Raw genomic sequence first — 26,379 nt, forward strand, 5'->3', positions numbered from 1 at the left:
CACCCTTTATTTTCTCTCCCCTGCTGTCTGTATCACTAGTAAAGGCATTTATCCAAATGGAATTCAGGGAGCTAAAGAGGTCCACAGGTAAAACCAAGCAAATAGCTTGTGTAAGGTGGGTTTTGATTCTGTCTATATCACCTCATTTTCATCAGAAGGGGCTTAGATACATACATTCCACTATTCCTTCTACTATGCCGGTTAAGTATGATAGAATGGAAAAAAATTTTTTCAGGTTATTGTTATACCATTGGAAACCTACCTTGAAATGAGCTCAGATACCTCCCCAAGTACCTGGTTAATTTCTCCCCAACTGCCTGGTTAATTGGATTGATTTCACCTTAATCCAAGGAGAATTCTCATCACATCTGGTCCATGGACATACAATCCCCCCACTTTGAGATATTTTTGATAGAATAACCCATTTGCATCATAATTCCTTTTACAATCACAATAAAAGAGAAGAATAAAAGTGTTGTTTCATATCTTTACTCATTCAGTAATGTGCAACATGAACATAATAGTGTTAAGAAGTCAGAAATAACTTAACACAATAGCTATAGAAGATGTTTGTTTATATTTGCAAAATTTCAACAATTATTTTCCCTAGGTTCCCCCAAATTAGCATATTTGTTAATCAAATTAATTAAGAAGCTTTTCAAAATAAAAGCAATGTTTTAAATAAATATATTTTCATAACCATAGAACATTTAGTTCTGTTGGAGGTAACAAACATATTACACTCAAGTACTTTATGAAAATATTAGGGCAAAAATTATCTAGATGCAGTTATAAATATACCCTAATTAGTCATTTGCTTCTTTTTTTGTGTTTTTATGCATGTGTTAAAATTATGTCATAGCCATTTTATAATCATTAGTTCTTAAATCATTATAAAGATGTTATCTGACTCACAGAATTTATATCAGCTCAACATGACATGATATTGTTTAAACAATGAGTTTAAATTTAAATTTAGTACTCTAAATTAAATGCTATCAAAGCCAAGACCCTCTAGCTGCCCAGGTCTGCTATAGAAAATGAATGCTAGACTCCCAGTTTGGAACACTGTAACCTTCCTACAAATCTCAACCTTGAAATTTCATAACTGAATAATATTGTCACATTAAAGTCCTAATTACAAAAGAGCTTTTACTGTGTTTCAGAGTATCGCATAGGTGGGTATAAATTTACTTATGATCATCTTTTCCACTGAAATCATATCTGTTTAGTAAAACTACAGAAAACTTTCTAAAAATTGATTTCATTTCATAAATCTTTTAAAGAGTTCCCTTTGTGAAGAAATGACTGCTGATCTTTCCAGAAGCTCTGATTAGTTGTTTACCTTTCATTCACTTTTTTTTCTACTGTGATTGTTAGGAATTTTTCTAATCTATATTTAATCTATCAAAACATCTATGCATTGGTAAATTTGGCTTCCTTCAACAGTAAGCTATGTTAACATCTCTAAATTAATGACACAGATAGAGAGATAAAGTTAAACACAGCCACAGGTTATAGTGAGTGATCTTTAGAATTTTACATTAACAAATTTTTCCCAAAATGATACAGTAATAACTTACTAAATGAATAATGCTACACAAAATAGATTTGAACCAGATCGCAACCTCTCTCTCTCTGTCTCTTTGTCTCTCTCTCTCTCTCTCGCTCTGTCTCTGTCTCTCTTTCTCTCTCTGAGATACACACAAACACACACACATACGCGCACACACACACACTTCCACCCACATCCATACATGGGTGTGTACACACACCTCAGAATTGAACACACGGCTACTAAACATTTTAACTTAGATAAATTAACTATGTGAAAATACTGACATTGTGAAAATATCTGCATATGTCCAACATCCCATGAAGGGCATCTTTTTGTGCATGTCTAAAGACCTTAAAGAAAGAAACCAGAAAGAACACACAGTCTTTGTTTGACAGGAAGAACGGCGAAGGCGTCGGGACCGCTCGGCGGGGTCACAGCTTCCCATTCTCCTCACCACTCTCCTTCTCCTCTATGGCTTCCAGGCTGCGCTTGCTCTTGGTCTCGGCACTACTGCTGGCAGCCTTGCTAAGTCCACAAGACAAGCACGCCAGCTGGATCTGCTTCATGTTTTCTAGAGCTTCATTCTTTGCGTTCTTCAACAGATCTCCTTGGCCCTACAAACAGGTACAAACACACACCAAAGAAGAAAGTTATGGGCCAAGCACATCCTGAGTGACTATTGCTCAGTCAGGAAACAGACCCAGACCTGAGAACTCAGTTTTCCAGGGTTTAGCCCGAAGTTCTTTTCTAGCATTATTGAGGGTCTTTGTGCTTTGGGCCTTCCCGATCGGCTCTGTGGTTGCCGGCTGCCCCTTGCGATTCCTTTAGTGGAGAACAACTTGAGGGGAACCTGTCATCTGAATGTGCCAAGGACAGCCAGCCCTTCCATCACCATGGTCTGACATTTTGCACACCGCTGCAAACTCCTGTCCCACCCAGGCCTAGCATCCCTAGGCTTGGGAGGAAACAAGGAAAGAAACTGCCTTCAAGAACTAAAAATTAAATCAGCCCCTCAGTGTACAAGAGCTTAAAAAGCAAAACATCTTCTGTAAAGTAAATGATATATCTTTATGATTGGTTAACTTGTTTTTGTAGATATTGGTTTATCCTTGCAATCTGCCTTTTAATAAATTATTAGTTACCTACATTCCTTCTGTCTATCTATCATCCTGAGGACCACATTCCCTTATGGCTGATGGAGAAAGAGAGGCTCCAGAGGCTCAGCATGTCAATCAAAACAAAAAGCAAACAAGGATCGCAGCAAATCATCAGCTGTCAGTTACATCAGGGCCTGAAAAGATCTTTTCCCATTCTTTTTATTTCTTATTTTAGTTCATCCTTATAATGTTCAAGTGCACACACTGAGGCTGGCCCAGGGGCCTAAAGAACTAAGTGTGGGGAAGCCAGAACATATTTCCACAGTGTATATATAGACTCCTTTACATTCTCACAGTAATGCCTGAGAATGTGACCCAGAAACTGTGAAGGACAATATGGGATGATATGGAGGTGACACTGATTGCTGGAGAGTTCCTCTATAACGCAGAGAACCAGAGAAAGGATAGGTCATCTATTTTATGCAAGGTACTTCATGAGACACTGTTTTATCGCTTTAATTTGATGAATGTTTTTTCTATAGGGTGTATGAGGAACTTCGTATTTAAAAAATGCCTTGGAATATTGAATTCGTCAAAAGCTATACAGACTTACTTACCAATCTAATATAATAATGGCTAAATCCTTCTAATAACTGCCTTTCACTAAATGGATAAATAAGTAGGGCTTTGCCTAATATTTTTGTTAAAGTACACTGAATCCAATTCCCTCAGTCTTGGAATGGAATTTTAGAAGTAGACTTGGAAGTTGTATAGTCTACCTTATGAAGAGAAAAGAAGCTGAGCCTGATGAGGTTAAATGACTGACCCAACGTCACAGCTAGTCAGTGACTGAGCTGGGCCGGAAGTCCAGGTCTTCTGCCTTGGGGGGGGACGGGGGGGGCAGTGCCCTATTCCACACACCATGTTTATAATTTAGACTAAACTAAAGACTAGAGAACAAATGCTCTGTCAGATAGAGATAGGTTTTCTAAGGGAAAAAATAGTCACTACACCAGCAGAATTTGGGGAGTCAGTTCTTAACAGTGTAGACATAATGAGTCCCCCCTGGAGACTGAAAAACCAAGTCACATCCGCTTTGAAAAATGCAATTCTTAAGTAATAATAATAATAAAACATATGAAGTTATTCCAGGCAGGCATTCTTCTTTGTGCTTTACATAGACATTCATTCATTCACTTGTCACGGCATCCTTATGAGATTGGCACTTTTCTTATTCTCAGTTTATGGATGAAGAAAAAACTTAGGTGCAATGCAGTCACCTTTCCCAGAGTCACATAGCTGGTAAGTGGTAGAATGGGGTTTAAGTCAAGGCCAGCTGTTGGCTCCAGAGTCTGTAGGCTTTAACCAGGATATGGCATCTCTTCCAGTTGTGCTCTCCCTATAAAGCACATTAAAACCGCCTATTCACTGTGACACACGGAAACAACACAGATAAGAAAATCATTACCCTTGGGGCACAGTCTGACAGAACTTAGAGATGGAATCTAGAGAGTCAGGAAGACAGGGTATGCCAAGAACAGGGACAAAAGTCAGAGCATCTTCGTTTTGCTTCCAACTCCAACCATTTCTTCCAGGGCCATTTTCTCGTCTGTAAAAATGAAAATAGCCTTCTGCCTTCCTCATAAGTTCTAAAGATTAAATAAAATATGTTGAAAAACTGTTTGTGATTGAAATAATCACTAATAAACTATGCCATAAGGTAATATGAAAAGCAGTTAATATAGTCTACTATTATAATAAATGTATATTGTGCATATTTTAATATAAGTTTTATTAACTTGTTTAAAATTCATCTACGAGAGTCTGTTTTACAAAGACATGTTCATTTACCAATGGAAAGATTCCCTTGAAAAACCAAACTGTATTAATAAAGATATTATAGCCACACACATTTTCAGAGTATTACTTTTAAAATCTCCCTTTTCTTTTAATTTCGAAATTTTCATCAAGCATTTTAAAAGCATGAACAAAAGCAAAATTGGCATCTTCTCTCATTGCAAGAAAACAGCAAAACATGCAGAAATATGAAGCTTGATACTACCAATGCAGAATGTTCTCACATCCTTTTCTTGCAGCAGGTTATAAAACACATCTAATTAATCAGTCAGAATGTCATCTCATCAGTCTGAGAGGTGGCATCCAGGCCTAAGTGGCAGGCGGTGCCAGTTCTGGTAAATAGAACTCAGTCTCTCTAGCAAACAATGGCCAATTGCAGAAAACAGTTTGTGCCGCTGCATAAAACACAACTACATCATGTCCTGATAAGCAGGAGACAACATGTCCAGACTGAACGATATAGGCAGAAAAAAAAAATAGAAAAAGAAATTAAACTGTTTACTAAAAGAAGAACAAAATAAATGAAAGACTAAGTTATGAGGAGTTCACATTGAAACACTTCTGTAAAACTTTTGTTTTCTATTTTTTTAAGTAGGAGGAATAGAGGTCAGCTTTCTGTTCTGTGGTTCAAGGAATCAACTCTTTGAGTCCTCCTGATTAAGGTACCAGAACCATAAAAGACTCATTCTAGGAAAAACATTGCAGCGAGGGTGAAGTTTACTGTTAACAATCCCCGTCCTGGCATTCATTTTCGGTGCTGATTTTTTCCCATTTTATGTGCACTGATTTCTTTCTCCTGACCAATGAGCATCCCTTTCTCTCCTCTGTTAATACTTCTCAAACTCCTAAGTAGCTAGTTTACCCCCTATCTGCTCCCTCAAAACATTCCTGCCCTGTGTATCATTTCTTACAAGGCGTATTAAGTATTCAGATCAGCTAAGCCATTGGAAGGCACTGGTGTGTAGTCAGCATTTAAGGAGTATTGTAACAGGGCATTTCTAAAAAATATGTTCAAAAATTCTCAAATGGATGTCTTGGGAGAGGAGGAGAAAGGAAAGAAACCCAGGAGAATAATTTTACTTGGTGGTACATAAATTGAAACATGTCTTGGATACTAAAATAAGTCTGAGATTGTTATGGCCTGGAATGGAAAACTAATGTACAATTTGATCATTGAAAACTCAACCTGGAAGAAATGTCAAGCTGCTGCCAAAGTTTCAGTATTCTAGCAATCTCATGGGAATTTGTAGTTTCTCTCCTCCGTTACTAGGGATGCTTCAGGGGGGGAAAAATGAGAAAGACTGTTTTAACCCGGAGGAAAGTAAGAGTAACAGAGAGCATCTCAGGTGGACTGACGCTGATGGAACAACAGGACAATCAAAATCTCAAGAGCAATGGGCCGCCAATTCAGCCTCCACAGGTATTTGGCTTCTGAATATACAAGTCCATGGAAATCCCAACACATTTAAAAAGTAACCCTTGGAATTATAGGAAACCATAGAGAGCTCACTATAGCTATTTTAAATGTAAAAAATAGTGATGACTAATGGTTTTTTTAAAAGAGACATTAGGCATTCATAATCAAATCCTTCCAACTGCATTAAATTGCAATTAAAATACATTATGTAGAAATCAAGAAATATCTGATGCAATTTAGATTGTTGTACCATACCACCAGAATTTTTACTACTACTACTAATTTTATTCCTGAAAATAAAACAGTATCACACCAAACAGAAGTTAGCATTTATTGAACACTTAATATACTAAGTGCAAACAAATTTGCACACATTACCTCATTATATCATAATCATAAAAGGGCCTGGAATCTAAATGTAAGTTACTATTAATTATATATTTGTAAGTTATCTATTAGTAATATATTTTATTATCTATCAAAAGACATTAAGGATCTGTGTTAGTCCTGTTCTTGCTAAGCACTGTAGTTTTTCCCACTGTTTGAAAATAGTTTGGGCTACAATCTGACAGAGTAACTTATAAAAGATAGCCATGCCTCCTTCATATCCATTTTTTCCCACGAACTGCACTATCCCTTGTGATACCAGCGCACGAAAGAGCCGGAGAACATCATAACTAGTGTCCTTGTCACATGTGAAGGAAATGCGTGGGTTGTCTCAGAGTACACCACAAATATTTAAAGCAGCTAATTGAGACTCTGGGAATGCAGAGACCCATACATGTACACATACACAACAACGCACATAAACAAATGCAGCTCTGTCTCCAAGTGGACTTGTCTGGGTATTTTTCAGCACACACTCAATGGCAGACCGATTCCCCTGATATTCTTTCCATGTGAGAGTCCACACCCACAGCTAGATAACACTGCAGGAAAAGCTGGCACAGACAACATGGTAGAACTAGCAGCTCTTTATTTGTTCTAGCTACTATTTAGTGGACAAGATTATACTGTGGTGGGCTGTGGACTAGTATCATCTTAACTAGTTCAAAAATCACGCTTTGGGGAAATCTCTGTAGTATTTAAAGAGGTTAAATATTTTGTTCTGAAGGGATAGAGACAACAATTACTATGTCTTTCATTTGAGAAATTAAAATAGCTGATCAAAAAACGTGTTGATGGCATGATACATGTATTTCTCTTGGTGTTACATTTCTGTAATATTGGGTAAAGCTATGCAAAGATGACCCAGAATTCTTGCTCTTCAGAGAGAAAGCTTAGCCATCTAGGAAATGTATACAAGAGTTACAAATGTTAACAAGAGTTACAGGGCACAAAGGTGTAGCCATTAGGGAATTATGTACAAAATACCTTAACTGCACAAAAATAAAAATTTTTATTGCGTCTAGTTATCAACACTCAGATTTATTAGTATTCAAAATCTTAGCAATGAAATAGTTCAACTGCATTCTACTCATCACTTAAAAAGTTGAATTTTTAGGGGCGGCCAGTTAGCTCAGTTGGTTAGAACGTGGTGCTCTTAACAACAAGGTTGCCAGTTCGATCCCCACATGGGCCACTCTGAGCTGCGCCCTCCACAACTAGATTGAAACAACTACTTGACTTGGAGATGATGGGTCCTGGAAAAAGACACTTAAAATAAATTTAAAAAGTTAAAAAAAAAAAAGTTGAATTTTTACTCTATAAACACTCAAGAATTATGGACAAAAAATTGTAGAATAGTTCTGGTCTAAAACTATTGGCTTAATGGAGCGTTTTATGTTACTCTTCTGAAACTTTGAACTCAAAACAAATTAAACACTGCTTTTCAAAACTTTATTACATAATGCAATTACATTATTTTATTTTTATAGGAACAGAAAGGGAATTATATTGGACATGTTCATCTGAGCCATTAGATTTTATAATTTTATATAAAGTTCAGTTTTTTAAATTAGTTTTGTGACTGATACCTTTTAGTATTAGTCATAAACTCAATTAATCAAATGTTTCTGAAGACCTTGGAAACAGAACTTAAATAAGTCTTTTTAGTACCTGAGAATCTAGTTCTGTAGGAAGAGTAATTTATAAAGTGTACAAGATATTTCAAAGAAATTTTAAGAGTAACTTAATACCAAAGAAAAAACAACATTGCAAAATAATGCAGAATGACATAACCATACAAAAGCCTATAAAAACTATGAAGTCATACTCTGTTAAAATTCCACAGAATGAAAATTATATTTGAAAGTTAAATTTGAAAACAAGTTTTACAGACCTGGCAAATAAGATTTTTTCCATTCACATTGCTTTCTCAAATAACATCCTGCATTGTTACCATACCTTTCTCATCAAAAAAATCTTTACTAACTTGAATGTTGAAGGAATAAATAACCCTATTTACTTCAAAATGGTAAATAAGTGTGTCGTAAGCAGAAAACCTTTGTATTAACCATGTTCTTAAAAAAGTTTTTAATATAGTTTTTAATTTTTGTGAACTAGTACATATATAGAATACTATACATAAAGTAGTTTAACATTTAAATACTACTCACTAATAATATAATTATATTACATTAATAAAATAAAAGATAAAAATCATATTATCTTTTCAATAGATGAATAAAAATCAGTTGAAAAATTTCAACATCCTTTTATGATAAAAGCTCTCAACAAATTGAGTATAAAAGGAGTGTGCCTCGACATAATACAGGGCATGTATGAGAAGTCCACAGGTAACATACTCAATGGTGAAAAGTTGAAAGCTCTTCCTCTAAGATCAGGAACAAGGCAAGGGTGCTCACTCACTTTCTTCCTATTCAACAGGAAGTCCTAGCCAGAGCAATGAGGCAAGAAAAATAAATAAAAGGAATCCAAATCAGAAAGGAAGCAGTAAACTGTCTCTGATTGTAGATGACCTGATTTTATACATGGAAATCTCTAAAGACTACACACACACACACACACACACACAACTGTTAAAACTAAAAATGAATTCAGTAAAGTTGTAGGATACAAAATCAACATATAAAAATCAGTTGTGTTTCTATACACTAACAAACTACAGAAAAAGAAATTTTAAAATTTTATTAAAAATAGCATAAACAAAAATAAAGTATTTAGGAATAAATTTAACCAAGTAGGTAAACAATCTGTACACTGAAAACTATAAGACATTAATGAAAGAAATTAAAGAAGACACAAATAGATGGAATGATATCTCATGTTCATGGATCAGAAGAATTAATATTATTAAAATGTCCATACTACTGTAAGGCATCTATAGAGTCAGTGGAATTCCTATCAAAAGTCCAATGACATTTTTTGCAGAAAGAGAAAAGTAGTCCTAAGTTCATGTGGAACCACACACACACAAAATAACCAAAGCAATCCTGAGAAAAATAGACAAAACTGGAGGAATCTCACTCCCTGATTTCAAACCATATTATAAAGCTACAATAATCAAAACAATATGCCACTGGCATAAAAAACAGACACACAAGACAAATGGAACAGAACTGAGAGAAAGCCTTGTAATAAACCCATGCATATAAAATTAACTAATATTTGACAAGGAAGCCAAAAATACTCAGTGAAGAAAAGATAGTCTTTTCAATAAATTATGCTGAGAAAACTGAACATTCACATACAAAAGAATAAAATTGGACCCCTATAAACCACTCACAAAAATTATCTCAAAATAGATTAAAGACTTAAATGTAAGACCTGAAATTATATTATAAAACTCCTAGCAAGAAAACATAGGGTAAAAGCTCCTTGACATTGATCTTGGCAATGATTTTTTTGGATATGACACCAAAAGCAAAAGCAAAAATAAATAAGTGGGATTATGTAAAACTAAAAAAGCTTCTTCAGAGTGAAAGAAACAGCAAAAGATGAAAAGGAATCTACAGAATGGGAGAAAATATTTGCAAACCATATATCTGATAAGAGGTTAATATCTAAAATGTATGAGAAATTCAATATATATGTATAACAACTCAAAATATATAACAACTCAACAGCAAAACAATCATCATCATCATCATCATCATCATCTGATTTTTAAAAATGGGCAGAGACCTGAATAGACATTTTTCCAAAGAAGACATACTAATGGCCAACAGGTATGTGAAAAGGTGCTCAATTTGTATCAATACTCATCAGGAAAATGCAAATCAAAACCACAATGAGATATCAAACCACCAAACCTGTCAGGATCGCTATTACCAAAAAGACAAGAGATAACAAGCACTGGCAAAAAATGTGGAGAAAAGGGAGGAAAGGGAACCCTTGTACATTGTTGGTGGGAATGTAACTTGGTGCTGCCACTATGTAAAACATATGGAGGTTCCTCAAAAAATTAAAAGTAGAACTACTGCGTGATCCAGCAATTCCATTTATAGGTATATATCCAAAAGAAATGAAATCAGGATTTTGAAGACATATCTACACCCCCCCATGTTCACTACAATGTTATTTACAAAATGGAAACAATCTGAGTGTTTATCAAATATATATGCATGTATATATACATATATATACATATACAATAGGTTTAAAAACCCTTTGATAGAACGCCATGAACGTCCCAGACAAAAATCCTACCATTGTACTCATCTTGATGTCTGATTTTTGCCTTCAATGTGGCAAACTTCAGAGTTTGGGAGAATGTAATCATTTTAATCTGAACCAAAATTTTCGAAAACTGAAATACAAAAGCAATGGTAGAAGATTCATGTGTGGAAGAAATGTGGAGATCATTGGTTTTCATTTCAAAGATATCATCATAAGCCCTAATAGATCGGCTTATGATCTATTGAAAAAAGATTTTAAAAGTATAACATTCATTACAGGCACCAGCTGAACATTCCAAAGGATACTTTTTACGTGAGGACTCATCAGTTAGTTCTCAGGTCCCTGGGATACTGAATCTCCTTGCTGTGCCCAGGAGCCCCCAATCAGCCCCCATGTAAATTGGCTGCCCAAGATGGCAGCACAAACAAGCTGAGGAGAACTGGAGCCAGGATTGTTGAAGAAATATATCTGATTCTAAGGAGTCCACGCTTCTCTCACATATTAGGTTGCTGAAAAAATAATTGCAGTTTAAAAGGTTAAAAATTGCAAAAAAAAACAATTACTTTTGCACCAACCTAATGATAACAAATTGGTTCAGAGGCTTTGAATTGTAACCATATTGTTATTCTATAGGTGAATTTACAGTGTGATCTCCATTGTCAGATTATCTGGGTTCAAATTCTGGATCCACCACCTCTTAACTGTTTGACCTTGGGCAAGGTCATTCAATGAATTCGTTTCCTCATCTATAAAATGGCTATGGTAATTGTACCCATCTCTAGGCTTATTGTGAGATTAATACAGATAACACATGTCAATCATTTGGAACAATGCCTAAGATATACTGCAAACTCTAATGATTGTTAGCTATTATTATTAATTTATAAAGAGATAATTAAAAGGTTTCAATAAATGCAATGTTTCATTATCAATAATGACAATGTTATGGATATCTACTGTACTTTACCTTATAAAATGTGAGGAAACAAAAAACACTTTGAAACTTAAAAAAGACAAGCTGGTGAAGTAGGGGGAATAAACTGTTACTGAGAAAAAAAATGCAATATTGACTACCCATCAGTCCTATGAAAGACCCCATAATGATTAAATAAAAAGAGAAATAATTGCATTGACATGGAAACTTTCTTCGAGGAACCCCAGAACATGTCATCCTCCCTGCTCCACAAGCTTATTTTCTTATTTATATTTTAGAGGTTACAACGTTCTTCAGGGTAAAATACCCAAATGGTGCTCACTATTAGAACAAAAAAATTTAAACAGCTGTTTCATTTAAGCCAGATGAGGAAGTAAAAATGAACTAAAATCATCTGTCACCAAAAGAAATGAATGGCAAACATTATCTTTTGTGACAGACCCGTTATATTTCTGAAGATCCCATAAGATAGTTTCCTGCAAGGGTGCTCTGGTTAAGGAGCCATCTGTGTGCTTTGGGCAAGTGACTGTGAGCCTAATCCACTTACAGAAAATGTCAACAACATTGCTTTAACACCAGGGAGCTGAATAATAGAAAACCCCGAGCTAAACTTTAAAAATATGATTCAACTGCAGAAAGCTTTATGAATTTAGGTTTGTGTGATGATACCGGCATCCTGAAAATTCTCTTGCAGACATTTTGACAAAAGAACCTTCAATAAAACAGTTGAAGTTTTATTGAAAAAGAAGTTTTATTGAAAAAGACATTCAATAAAACAATAAGAGTCACTGCCTGTTGTTCCCTCTGCTCTCTGCTTTTTGTTTTTTTTGGTTTGCATTATTGTGATCATCTGCTTCTATGTCAACAGATCTAAGGAGAAAGGACGGAAGATTAATATCAACCTTTAGCAAGGTGACAAAGGTATTAACTGCACTTCAAATGAAACTTTAGTCGTAGGTGGTCATGAGCACAAAAAAACGAATACTGTTTAAAAATTCCAATGCCTCAAATTAACTTTCCTTGGATAATAGACGACACCGAAATCTGAATTCATACTACTAACGTGAGTGCCACAAGCCAGACACAGAAGGAGCTTCCATAGAAATTTCTACTTAGCTAACTCATGTTATTCCTATTCCAAAAAGATCATACAACAGCTTGAAAGACGTAGGATGCTCCAAACCCTCAAACAGACAAAGGCTATAGAGACAGTTACTAATATTAGAAGGATATTTTTTTAAATGCATGCTGATATTTGCTTGGTAAGGCTTTCTCTTAAGAAATTACTAATTACATTGCTTAAATTACCGGCTACTTGATCCATCCAAAAAAATAAATAAATCTGCAAAAATGCCAGAATAAAAGTGTAGATGCAATAACAACTGTCCACAATTGGAATGAATTGATCACAGAATGCCTTCAAGCTGCTTAACCACCTCCACAGTGCTGAAAATTTCAACAAGCAAGTGGTTTTTTGTGACATCTGGTCCTGTGTTGCACAACTCCAGGAACAACATTCACACTGTCTTCTATGTGCTTTACATTCCCTGCAGCCTAATGACAGCCACACTGCATCTGGTCTAGACGTGTCCTTTTACCAAGGACATTTATTCTCTGCAAAATCATCATGCTTTGAAATAGGCTGAAACTGTCCCCTTTAGCAGTACACCATGATGTGTATAGGGCTAGCCCCTTCAATGGCCCTGTAGGCACCCATTCATGCTGGCAAGGGTTCTTAGTGTCATTTGCAGGGGCCAAATAACTATTAGCAAGGCATTGTCAAAGGGGCAACTTTCCTGCACCCTCCATTTAATGGGTCATTGTTTTATTAATGACAGTAAGGCAACTATCAAATGCAATATACTACTTCTTAGTAATAGTTAAATTGAAGAGCAGCCAACTTGGCTCCCTCCATAAAGACTGTTTTCGAGAGTTTGTCATTAACGATGTATGTCCCAAATTTGGCAGGGCATTTGGTTAAACACCAGGATATTTGTCACTCCAAGGAAATGTCACGACCTGTTTTTCTTAGTCTGAGACATGTTCAAGTTTCAGATCTCAAACTCAAGCCATCCACAACACCAAACTACTAGCAGCACATTTTCCTCCAACTTATTTTTTAAATTATGCTGCACAAAAGTTGAACTAATAGCATCTATAGTTCCCAATTGCTCGTATTATGTCATGTTGGCTTAATCAACTTATCTATTCCATCTATCTATGTATATTTCCCCTAAATACCTCACTAGGCATATCATGAAAATAAAGACTTGTATATAACCACAGTACTATTATTACCCCAATGAAATTAACATCCATGCAGCAATTTCATCAGCTATGAAGTCCATATTAACTGCCCCAAATGTTCAAAACAGCTTTTTTTGAAAATCAAGAATCCAATCAGGTTCATACACTACTAGCCTCTTTGACAATAAGAGGCTATGAACCAGTTATGTGAAGTTAGAGGAAGAGCATGAGTGACAGAAGAGTCCATGGGAAAACAGCACGCTCACAGCAGTTAAGTACCACGTCCTTGAAAGACATTCATTTCCACAGCTTCACTCCTGTCCACTTTGTGGATTATGCACCATTAAATCATGACATATGCTTGTCAAAACATTTCTTCTGAATGTCAAATAACATCACTCCTACGTTCTTATTTTTAAATCAACTTTATAAATACATACGCCTGGAAAAATTCACCACACATTCACAAAATCCATTCGATTTTGCGAGTGTCATGCTGACACCTCCATAAATGCTCTTCCAATCCAGGCCTCAGATTTCTACCCAGAATAGATGACTGTGAAAATCAAACTATCAGAAACTAGTGGGAGAGAACATTCATATTCAATTCCAATATTTTCAGTAGCTGATACTTTTTAGGCCTTAGAGATGCAGACCAAAAACCCCCATTTTTACAGGAATTTAAATGATCACCATGAACTTCATTTGACAAGCCTTGTGTAATCTTGTCCATGGGCATAGACCTTCGCTAAGGAAATTAGTCCAGGCTGACCCTGGGCTGAGAGGGCCCAGCTCTGTACCATAAGAGCCCACCTTCCCAGCCACAGCTGGTTGGACTGGGCATTCACACATGTCCCAGGATTGGCCAATCAGCAGCTGTCCAGTGAGCACTGAGCTGTCCTCACTCCAAGCAATAATGACAGTAATTAGTCAAACCAATCAGAGTGACTCTCTCAGAAAGTGAAATGCCCTGGGAATTTCAAAGAGACTTAGTCAGTGGCCAACAGAAAAAGATGCCAGAAAAATATACAGAGGAAATAAAGAGAAAGGAGGAGGCTGAGCCCCTTTAACCCACAACACCACAGTAAAAATCCACAATTCTCACTCCTGAGAGAGAGGAAAAGATACCACAGGCCCCCCCAGCCTGCTTAAATTATCGTGATCCTCCAAGCCTAAGGTTCTGTGAGGCTGCCCATTCTGTGCCTTTTGTCTACCCAGGAAATGTGTTTCCTGCATTATCACATATAGTAGCACTTGAACAAGCCTGAATGAGTCCCTGTTCCTTGTAACTCAGAAAAAAAAAAAAAGAAAAAGAAAAGTTTACCTTAAATGAGAAGTGACAAGCCTGTTACAATTTTAATCACACCATTTGATTCGTTGATAACCAAGGCAAAACAGAACTTAAACCATGCTTTCCTCCCAACCAAGGGCTTCTAAGTTTCTTGTAGAGAAAGCCAGCATCAGTCAAAATGAGAGAAAGGACCGGAGTTGTGGCTGATGTGTGCAGTGAGAAAAATGATTAACAAATGATGAATCAGTTGTATGACCTTGGGAATACTGCTAACTCCTGTTGGCTGCAATCTCCTTCTCTATTAAATAAGAGGATAAAATGAGATGCTCCTTGTGTTGACCTTATACACTGAAAGTCTATCATTTACTAAGTAGGGCTCAGTGTAAAACTGCTGTGTTGAAATTCATCATTTAATTATTTTAAATAAGAGAGACTGTCTAGTGGGAAAGAGATGAGGAAACAATTAAAGTGTTATGCTAGAGAAAGACCAGGGTAATGTGGAGACAGACACATGGCTAAAACACCTAGCCCCACTGAGGCTAGAGGGGAGGGAGAAGGAGCGAAGCCAGTTAGGTTGTCCTGAACACTTGGCAGCTGAGCTACCAGATGAAGGGCCCCAGCGGCAGTGCATAAACAAGGCCAGGATTCCCAGGGAGCAAGGGTACAAGACACGCCGTTGAAGGGACAGCCGAGTAACTGGTCAGCACAAGAGCACAACTGGTGCCACTGAGAAACTGGAAAAAGTTCAATGTGGCCCGAGTAGCACGTGGAAGATGAAGGCAGTGAGACACGAAGCTGGAGAGGAAAGCAATCACAAAAAGCTCCATAGGGGAAATTAAGAAGTTTGCAAGAGAAGCCATGGGAAACCGTGGAAAGGCTTTAAGCAGGCAGAATGGCCATGAGCAGACTTACCTTTAAAAAGGTCACCTTAGCTGCGAAGCTGCGGAGAGGGATGGCGGCATATGAGAAAGGAAAGATTTTTCACTGACTCAGGTGATAAATGAAGAGATCCAAGGCAATTGTGATGGGAATGAGACTTCTCGGGAGATACATAGGAGGCTGACCTGGTAATAAATACTTGGTAACTGCTTGGAGCTGGAGATTTAGGGAAGAGGTCAGGGACAACTCCCAATATTTTTGCTTGGCTAAGTCTGAGTTGCCATGCATTCAGTCCAGTAGGGATACCAGAGGTGTCACTGGGGGTAGTCAGGAGATGAACACAGTTTGAGACATGCTGACTCAGCTGTGGTTCATAGACCCCCCCCCCCCCCCCCCCCCCCCCCCCGCCAAGTGTGAAGATGCCTGGTGGGTAGTTGAGAGGGAGGGGTGGCCAGTGGAGGTCATCTAGAGCTAAGGAGAGAGACAGGAACCAAAGATACACATTTGGGATTTGACAGCATAGAGAGGGTAACAAAAACCATTTGCATGGATAGTATGACTCAGAGAGAGGATGAAGTAAAAAGACAAGAAAGCCTAGGCTAGAACCCTAAGGAGCACCAACATTTAATAGAAGAGTAGAGGAGGGAGGGAAATCTGCAGAAACTCCTGGGAAGAAAGAGCCAGAAGTGTAAGAGGAAGACCAGGAGAGAGTGGGTGGTGTCCCAGAAATCAAGGGAAGCAGAGAGGCAGGGAAGGAGTGATCAGCCATGTAGATAGAATGTTTCCAAGCAGTCAAATAACATAAAAGCTGGAAAGTGTTCACAAGATTTCCTGATGAGAGGGTGATGGGTGACCTTGGTGAGAACCATTTAATGGAGTGTCAGGGGAAGAAGACAAATGAAAGTTGGCTAAGGAGGGTGGGAGATAAGGAAGTGGATACAGTAAGTGTAAACAACCTGGTTAAGAAGTTTGGCTGTGTAGGCGGGGAGAGGTAGGAAGTAGGGTAGCTGGAGGGCAGCTGAAAGTCTTTTTTAAAAGCCCTTTTATATGAATAAACACAATTAGGCTGAACAATGAATTGTGAAAGAAAAAGACAAAACATAAAACGGAATAACTAAAAGGCTCTCCTTGGATTGATTGTTCTTCTCGTTTGATTTTTCTAATATCCTGAAGTTTTTTCTCCTTTCAGAGCCCTATTTTTTGTATGAAGTCGGAAAGTTACTCAGCAATAAAAAAATGGAAGGCATATTAATTTAAATATATAAGTAAATCTGCCTAAATTTAAGAGTGAAAAAGCAGGGATTTCACGTGGCCCATGCATTTATGACGACCTTCAGAAAAACGAAGAATTTTCATACTGTCCACCAGATGGCTCCCCTGTTTGGGGCTTAACTGGGGAGTTCCTGTCTGTCCACAAATAGCTTGTGCTGCAATGGTTAGAAATGGCCTTCTAAAATCATTTATTTGGTTTATTCCGCTGCTTCCGTGTAGATTTGCACCTCAATCATTCTAAGTATGTAAAAGTGACTTCGAATAAATTCTGAAAACTTACAAGTTATGAAAAAACATGAATGTTTCACCAACGTATATAAAGAAGCATTTAAATTAGAAGTGAACACAATGTACACACATTTTCAGATGGAAAGTAACTTACCAAAATCTGAAATAGGCATGCCTCTTGAAAGACAAAAAAATTTTTAAAAACCAGCTACTTGTTTTCACAATTTGATTAAAGGAAAAAAAATGGTAACTAAAAAGTCCAATAAAGCTTATTTTATATAATAAAAAATAAATAGGTTAACATATCAATGCCTCTGTATATAAGGCAGTATCTTTCTACCTACAATGTGAAAAATTTTAACATGCACAATCCAATCTACTGTGTTGTACAGTTCTCAGGTTTAAGTAGTCTGTTGATAATTATAAGACATAAGAATATTTCCCCTACTTGATAGGGCTTATTAGCATGATTTAGCATACAGGAAATGCTATCGTTACGCATTTACTAATATTCACAACAAGGAAGATATGTGAGTTGAAGGGCAATTTGAAAGGTCTGCCCATACATGGTTCCCTTTGCCCCTCTCCCATCCTGCTGTGCCTGAAATGCCCACTAGAAATAAAGGGGGAGAGAGCAAAGGTCAGTTTTACAACTAAGGATATACAAAGGGACTAAGAACACACACTCACTCACGCACTCTACTAGCTAAAACCAGCTTTCTTCACTTGCCAGTCTTCTTAGAAAACAGTTCTATCCTTTTTTAACTTGCTAATACTGCAGAATGAATGTTAGCACCTCAGATTTGGAATTGAAATGAAAATGAGAGAGGAGCCAAGGTAGGGACAGCTCTTCCCAGGTAGCCCATGGCTGGAGGCAGAAGATCGTTTTACCTCTACTTTTTCCGTCTTTCCTCATATTCTGAAAAACTTGAAGGACAAAAATGTATCCAAAAGATTAGCTACTGAGCAAAATCACTTCAGACACCATGGATAACCATGGGATATTTGGAGAACTGCAAAGAAACACAGTGGCTGGAACATAGGGAGAAAGTGGAAACTAATACAAAAATGAGCATGTCATTCAGGAAAACGACCTACTGAACAAGGTGAACAACTGCACTAGAGACAAATTAAAGGAATGGTAATATACCTAGACAGAATTTTACAACTCTGTTACCCTAGAGGCCTGAGAAGCTATATTCCTCTAAGGAAAATAACTGTTTATCAACATTTGTTTGTTTCATATGCTGATGTTTGTTGTGCTACTTAACTATAAATTTACATAATGTCTACACAGAACAAACACAGAAATATTCTAACTATCTACTAGCAGGATCCCATGGGACACTCTTCCTTACTCTTTAACTTTCCATATTTATGTGTTCAAACAGCGAGGCTGACACCTGCCAGAGATGTTTCAGTATAGAGAGAAATCAATGGATCCTGGCGGCTGTCTCAGCTCCCTTGAAAGGATGACCTTTAGGAGTGGCAGCAAAAGCATATCCCTCACCAGGATGTATTATTTTTTAATCCTTAGCTTCAGGTTGCATAGTTTAATAAAGACTTCCACTAAAGTCAACTTCAAGCGTATTAATCCACCACAGCTGATTTCCTTCTTCTCTATCCACATATTATCATCTTCTTTTTCCTCTTGGACTTGGAAAAACAGAGATGGGCTCTATGGATGTGGAGATTAATTCTTTCAGCTGTGGCGAGTCCAAATGCTGCTGCACTATTTTAAAGCAACAGTCTCCAACGTTCCTCATATTTATAAGCCACAGGGTATAGTCAGGGTTTTTTTAAATAAAGGGGAAAAATATAGAAAAATCCCCAATTACTATAAATAAATTGCTTATAAGTACAAAAATGAACACTCAAAGAACGCAAAACCTTAATATTCGTGTACTAAGAGAAAAGGAAATATGTCTGGAGCTTAAAATCAAGTCTCATTCCTCACTGTGAAGAGCAGACTAAGATTTGTACTGTGGCCTGCAGCCAAAAGTGGACTACGTTATCTCCTAGTCTCTAAGGAATTCACAGTTAAGAATTCTCTTATTTTACTTCATAATCTGGTATAACTCTATAGGCCGGACCGTGTTCACCAAAGAAGCTTTCTGTAATAATGGATTCTTCTGTATCTCTGCTGTTCCGTATGATAGCCACAGCTACAAGTGGCTGCCGAGCACATGAAATATGACTAGTGGCAATGAAGAACTGAATAGATCGTTTTACTTAATTTTACTTATTTTTATTTCAATAGACATCTGTGGCTCTTGTTTCCCACATTGGACAGCACTGGCTAAATGATGGTGCTAATATTCCGCAATACAGTGAATTAAGTAAAATAATTTTGCACTTTCTCTACACTCTTTCCTAACGTCACACTTGTCACAATTACAATTTAATTAACGAATTATGGCTTGCACTTTTTAACATCTTTATGTCCCTCAAGAACACATACTCCTGAGCAGAGTGGCTGCCTCTGGCCTGTGCACAGCTGTGTCCCCAGCAGCTAGCACAGGGCCTCGCCCAAAAATGGGATCCAGAGTATTTGCTGAATGAAAGAATGAATTGGGTCCCACTAAATACACATTCACTTCAACCTAGAATTGCCCAGGATCATTGCCATATACCCCCAGCAAAATCTCATTTTCTATTTTTTTAATTCTGGCAAGGAATAGTCAACTCACCCCAAAACTAGTCCATCCTTTCATAACCAATATATTTTCCAGCCACCCCTCACCCCCCACTCAAGCCCTTTTTAACAAGAGCATTTTCTGAAAGGAAAAAAAACAAAACAAAGGGCTGATCATGATACTAACAGCAATTTCAAGGTCTACTAGAGTGATAACAAGTATCTCTCGGGGAGGCAGGAGCCAGTGGAGTAATAACTGATATATTTGGTGGGAGATGGAAGCTGGTGGAATTCTTCTAATTATATCATTAAGGAGACTGTTCTATCTGCCCACATCGAGAACAAATCATCCACTTCACATAAAAATGCATTCTAATTAAATTATAGTTTTCAGCCAGTGATCAATAGAAATTGGGGAGGGAGGGTTGCTAATAGGTTTTATATTAGAAAACTCCTTCAACGTTAGCTTTGAATCTTTCTTTTCCTGAGTGACTGCTATGGACTAAATGTTTGTGTTCCTCCAAAATTCGCATGTTGAAGCTTAATCCCCAATGTGATGGTATTCGGAGGTGAAGCTTTTGGGAGGTGATTAGGTTTGGATGTGAGGTCACGAGGGTGTAGTCCCATGATGGGATTGGTGCCCTTATAAATGGATAAAGAAACTTGAGCTCACTATCTCTCTACTATGTGAGGAAACAAAGAAGAAGGTTCTCACCAGAACATCACCCACTGACACCCTGTCTCGGACATCCCAAACTCCAATAAATTGTGAGAAATAAATGTTTGTTGTTTAAGCCACCGAGTCTATGGTATTCCTGTTAGAGCAGTCCAAACTAAGGCAGTCACTGTTTCTAGGGCGGCCATAACAAAGTACACCCAACTGGGTGGATTCCACAACAGAAATTTATATTCTCACAGTTTTGTGGGCTAGAAGGTCAAGATCAAGGTGTGGGCAGGTTTGGTTTCCTCTGAGGCTTCTCTCCTTGGCTTGGAGATGAACATCCTCTCCAGTGTCTTCACATGCTCTTTCTTCTGTGTGTCTATGTTTAATCTCCTCTTCTTATAAGGATACCAGTCCTATTGGACTCAGGCCCATCCTAATGACTTCATCGTAACTGCATTACCTCTTTGAAGACCCGATCTCCAAAACAATCACATTCCTAAATACTGGCGTTAGGATTTCAACATATGAATTTTGGTGGGGGAGACAAAATCCAGCCCATAAGTCACCTCTCTTTTAATGTTATAATCTGTATCGCAGGTTAACTTATGAACTATACCCAACCACACTGGAAACCTCTGTGTTTAAAATTTTGGCATAATTTGCCTATTGTATTATGAATAACAAACACTTCTCTGACCATCCGGATACTCCCTTGTGTTTACATGTTTGTAAGTTTAGGATTTTAATTATTATTATAAAGTATGAATTTACTGTTGTCAATGTGTTTTTCATATGTTATATATGAAATAGTCGTGTATGAAATAGCCATGGGCAGTCTTGTCACACTATGGATAAGGACGCCAGGTCCACACTTCCTGGGTTTCGATTCTGGCTCTGCCACTCATTAGCCAGTTGACCTGAGCTATTACCTAACCTTTCTGTCTCTCAGTTTTCTCATGTACAAATTATAAATATTAATAGTACCTACATCACATGGTCGTCAATAGAATTAAATGATATAATAAGTAGAAGTACTTGTAACAGTGTCTAGCAGAAAATAACCATATTATAACTGGTAGTTATTGTTTGTTGTTCTCGCTAAAGTACATTATGTATCAAGAAAAATATTTTTAAGAGAATCAAATTCATCAATTCCAATCAATCATATGCTTGATTCAAGTTTTACAATGAATATTCTGATTTTCCCTAAAATGTCCCACTTCTTTCTGGTGTACACAAGTCAGTTTTTAATAACTCTCTAAGTATTTTTGTTAAAAATAATGATAATCTCAAGATCAGAGGACTTTTCCCAAAAGTGTAACTAAGACCAATGAGACTGGTTTGCCTATTTGGGGCATAAAAGAATTCTGGAAAGGAGAACAAACTCTTAAGGTATTTTCATATATTTATAGCACGAAGATATACTGTGTTTCCCTGAAAATAAGACCTAACCAGACAATCAGCTCTAATGCATCTTTTGGAGCAAAAATTAATTTAAGACCCGCTCTTGTTTTACTATAATATAAGACCTGGTCCACAGAATATAATATAATATAATATAATATAATATAATATAATATAATATAATATAATATAATATAAGACTGGGTCTTATATTAATTTGTGCTCCAAAAGATGCATTAGAGCTTATTGTCAGGCTAGGTCTTATTTTCAGGGAAACGGTTTGATGAGCTCTTGTTAAATACTTAAAAAAGTGACAGGGATGAAGATAGTGATGAATCACAAAAGAAGGAAGGAACTCAAGGATAAAAGTTACCCAGAGTTTATAAAAAGATCATATAAAAAATTCTAAAGTGCAGTCATTTAGGTTGTTAATGATATCTCAACCATGCTGGAAAAAGACAAGAAACCCAAAGAGAATTAAAGTATCTCTTTTCAGTCCTCTTATAAGCAATAATGACTAAAGTCTTATTGCACTAGAAAAAAATTTTTAATATTCTTTTCTAGTTTTATATTCAAACAATTTAATTCAGCAAATACATTTTGAGCATATACCATGTGTTGCTTCTATTGTAATAATAAAAAAAATGAATGTGGGCATTAGAATTGTACAATGTAGACTAGGGCTACCCAGAAGTATATAAAAGGTGTATTCAGAATATTTGCGTACATGTGCATGCACTGCATGAATGGAGGAAACGGCTGATGCAGGGAACTGGAAACTTTTGCACCTTCATAAAAACCCTGAGGATGTCACTAGTTGCCTGACAGACAAAAGATGGGTACCCAGAGGATAAAAAAATAAACGTGGGCATTAGGGCTACTGAGAGAAAAAGCTAAAACCAAGTTACCAGCCTAGTACACACGGATGCCTGCCTATATTCTGTGATGGCAGAACACCCTGGAAGGAAAAATGAGTCTGTGTAAGAATAGACCAGAAGATAAAACTGAAACTTCCCAGAGGCAGAAAGAGGAAGTGGACAAAATGTGAACCCCATGAGAAAAATAAAGCTACCAGGCACAGCCGAAATGCCCACCTTTCCAAGTGGCACACAGACATCAAACGGTGATACTGGACACCATGACCACGGATGTTAGCAAAAGGCTTTGGAGTGACACAGATCAAGGTTTGCATCCAGCTCCATTGCTTACTAGTGAGTTATGTTATCTTGAACAAATTGCTTAGCTTCTGTAATCCTCTCTTTCCTCAGTTTAAGCACAGCACCACGCTAAGACACAGAGCCCCCTGAAGGAGCGAGAAAAGACAATCATTACAATATAGTGAGTCAGGGTGAGGAACATAAGAATAAAATTGTGCCTAAGCTATAGAAACAGCACTAAAAAGGAGTTTGATGAGAACTGGGAGATGGGGGCATAGACAGAAAAGAGCAGGGAAAGCTTTCCTGGAAAATAATAGATAACACATATACTGGGTTTGAGAGATGAGGAGGCGCTGGTCAGTTGACTGAGAAGGGAAAGAACATTAGAATAGGCAGGGACAGCATGAGTGAAAGCAGGGAATCCTGAAACTGCCAGATATGTTGCAAGAGCCAGAGGACTGCGGGAGTATGGGAGCATGAAATATGAAGCTACAGAGCAAAGCAAAGTCCTTGTCACTGAGGACCTTCCATCCAGACCACAAACTTGGAATTACTTCCTAGAGCTGACAGACAAACATCAAAATATTTCTCTCATTCAAGTCTACCTGAGTTATCAAAAAGGTTGGTTTGTTTGTTTTTCAATCCTCTTCAGTGAATTTAGAGCATTTTTTTCCTGAAGATTAAAAGATTTTAATTAAATTTTCTCTCACCAGAAGGTTGTATTAGACTTTAAAGGGGATTGGATATTATTTTCCAAATACCTTCTGTTTGTCATTTGGAGTTATAAACCAATCAACTATGTTTGGTTGTCCAAATCAATCAAAGTTAAGATCTAGAGAAGCTACAAATGAAATATTTTCATCTGATGTACATAACACTCTGGATTGTTGAATTTCTCTACCGTACTTCAATGTACAAATAAATGACAGATTCACAGAAAGACACACCACTGCACATAGATCCTTTTGAAATTACTAAGACTTCTAATAAATATAAACCTTAGTAGGGAAAATCACTGTAGCAGACAATAATTAGAATTAATGTAAGTAATGAACTTCATGGAAAACAGAAGGCTAGCAATAGAAGAATGCTTAGACTGACAACTTCATGGCAGCTATATGACAAATCCAGAAGGCCCCATTCACATAGATTCAAAAGGAAAGGCGCCCCCTAGAGCCATGTATTGCACAACTTACATGGTGGTGTGTGGCTGCTCTGGTCAAGCAGAGATTCGATTGTTAAAATTTGTGCTGGAAACCTATGTAATTTTACCGACCATTGTCACCCCAATAAATTTTAATTTTAAAAAAGCACACAATTAAAATAGGAAACAAAAACCTTTATGAATTGGGATAAAGCTATTAGCCAGCTATCTGATCTTTTAAAATGAACTCAAAATCATGCATCCAGTAAAACTAAATCTACCAGATTGAAATTTCAAGCAAAACTATATTTAAACACGAAGAATACTTGTCAGTAATAATGTTGAGAAAATAACATCCATAATAACTGAAAAGATAGTTTTTATAAAATTAGATATATAGCTTTTCAAATTATAAACGTAACAGATGCTTATTATTGTAAGTTCGTGGATTAAAACAAGTCACTAAATAAAAACACCCATAATTCTAAAAAAAAGGAAAAAAAAGTTTCACTGGTGTAGAAATGTCTAATCAAGGGCTACAGGAAGATAATTTTGGTCGTACTGATGTTTAACTTCAATGAAATTCACAGTCTCACGTAATCAATTATCAAGGCCAGCTGTAGTTCAGGGTCTCCTGTGAAAATTCTTCCTGGGTATCCTTGACAAAGAAGCCAAAGGAAAAGACCTTTCCAGGAGCAGTTATTTAAAGAATAAGGACAGTGGTAACCACTTCACTATTTGCTCCCTTACCCTCTGACCAGAGAGGAAGTTCTAGAACAAAATTACACTTTCTGAGACAAACCCAATAATCTATCAGGTGGTGGTTATTAATTGAAGGATGACAGAAACAATTCAGTCTGAGTGATATAACTATAATTCAGTAACTAAGAAAGAACTTTTCAAATTTTAGATTTGGGTTTTCCACCCTGGCAAACTTCTAATTATATTGTTATACACATTTTTATGTTTTTCACAAGAAGAACTGAGAATTAGTGTTAGATAACCAAAAACTCAGAGGAAGATGTCATTTCTCCAATATTGTTATTATTATACCTACATGTATTATTATAGAGCTTACAATGAGTGGGGTTCATAAGTGGATTGTTTAATATAAGAACCAGAGGACTGTTATCACACACACACACACACACACACACACACACACACACACTAACACAAGCACACACTATATATACTTATAATTGTTCCTTTCAATGGCATTCTTCCTCTCCCAGGCAAAAATGTATAATAGATAAAAGAGAGCAGGAAGGAAGTTGCTGGCTTTTTCCCTCTCTGGTTTCAGATTAAATGAAAAGCCTCTATGGGCTGACTCAGAGGATACACAATATGCATTGTTAAGAATCTTTAGTCTCAGTTATTCAGATTTAATATTAGGACACAGTTACTACTAAAACACACTTTTCATGCACAAGCATTTACATGTCACCTTCATTTTAAGCAGCCTTAGATATCAGTTTCTTGTTGATATCCACAATAAACAATTCAGCCTGTTTCCTACAACACGTATAATAATTGTAACAATCATCTGGAAGGTAAGAAAATAAGGAAGGTGTGTAACCAGCCACAATTTCACCAGCAAATAAATGGTCAATAGCTCTTGAGTGTCAATATGACTGTCCTATCAGATGTTGAAAATGTACTCATCCAGGCAGTCTGGAGGAATAAACTACTGACTCAATAATGTACCACCAGAGCACACAAGTATTCCCTGAAACACTCAACCTTCTCTCTTATATATATTTTTGCTTTATAAAAAAAGGTGAATCTCAATTAAATCTGCAGAAATAGAAAAATTACAATGAGATAAACCCACATTTCTAAACCCAAGGCAATCAGAATTAACTGCTGAAATCCAGGCCGTATTTTAGGATATCTAGTATATTTTAAATGCATATGAGAAATACATCTCTTAATGCATGTTTAAGGGGGAAAAAGTTCAACTTTCTGAAACTAAATTTGTTAGTAATTTATCAGGACCTTCTTTTTGCCCCAA

At 36.9% G+C, this 26,379-nt stretch overlaps 1 protein-coding gene across 3 annotated transcripts in view; it reads right to left on the bottom strand.

The window, feature by feature from the left end:
• Nucleotides 1–1,897: 1,897 nt before the first annotated feature.
• PLCL1 (phospholipase C like 1 (inactive)) overlaps nucleotides 1,898–26,379 on the bottom strand; it is a 406,607-nt gene continuing 382,125 nt past the window's right edge. For 2 of the 3 annotated variants that reach the window (XM_033113055.1, XM_033113053.1), the window contains exon 6: nucleotides 1,898–2,172. In XM_033113055.1, the coding sequence (XP_032968946.1) occupies nucleotides 1,990–2,172 (183 nt within the window). In that variant the 3' untranslated portion in view covers nucleotides 1,898–1,989. Of the gene's footprint in view, nucleotides 2,173–3,937; nucleotides 4,055–26,379 lie in introns of those variants that run through there. The other variant, XM_033113054.1, reaches the window with a different exon arrangement.

The sequence above is a fragment of the Rhinolophus ferrumequinum genome, chromosome 8 (genome assembly GCF_004115265.2).
Source record: "Rhinolophus ferrumequinum isolate MPI-CBG mRhiFer1 chromosome 8, mRhiFer1_v1.p, whole genome shotgun sequence".
In the NCBI taxonomy this organism is placed as follows: domain Eukaryota; kingdom Metazoa; phylum Chordata; class Mammalia; order Chiroptera; family Rhinolophidae; genus Rhinolophus; species Rhinolophus ferrumequinum.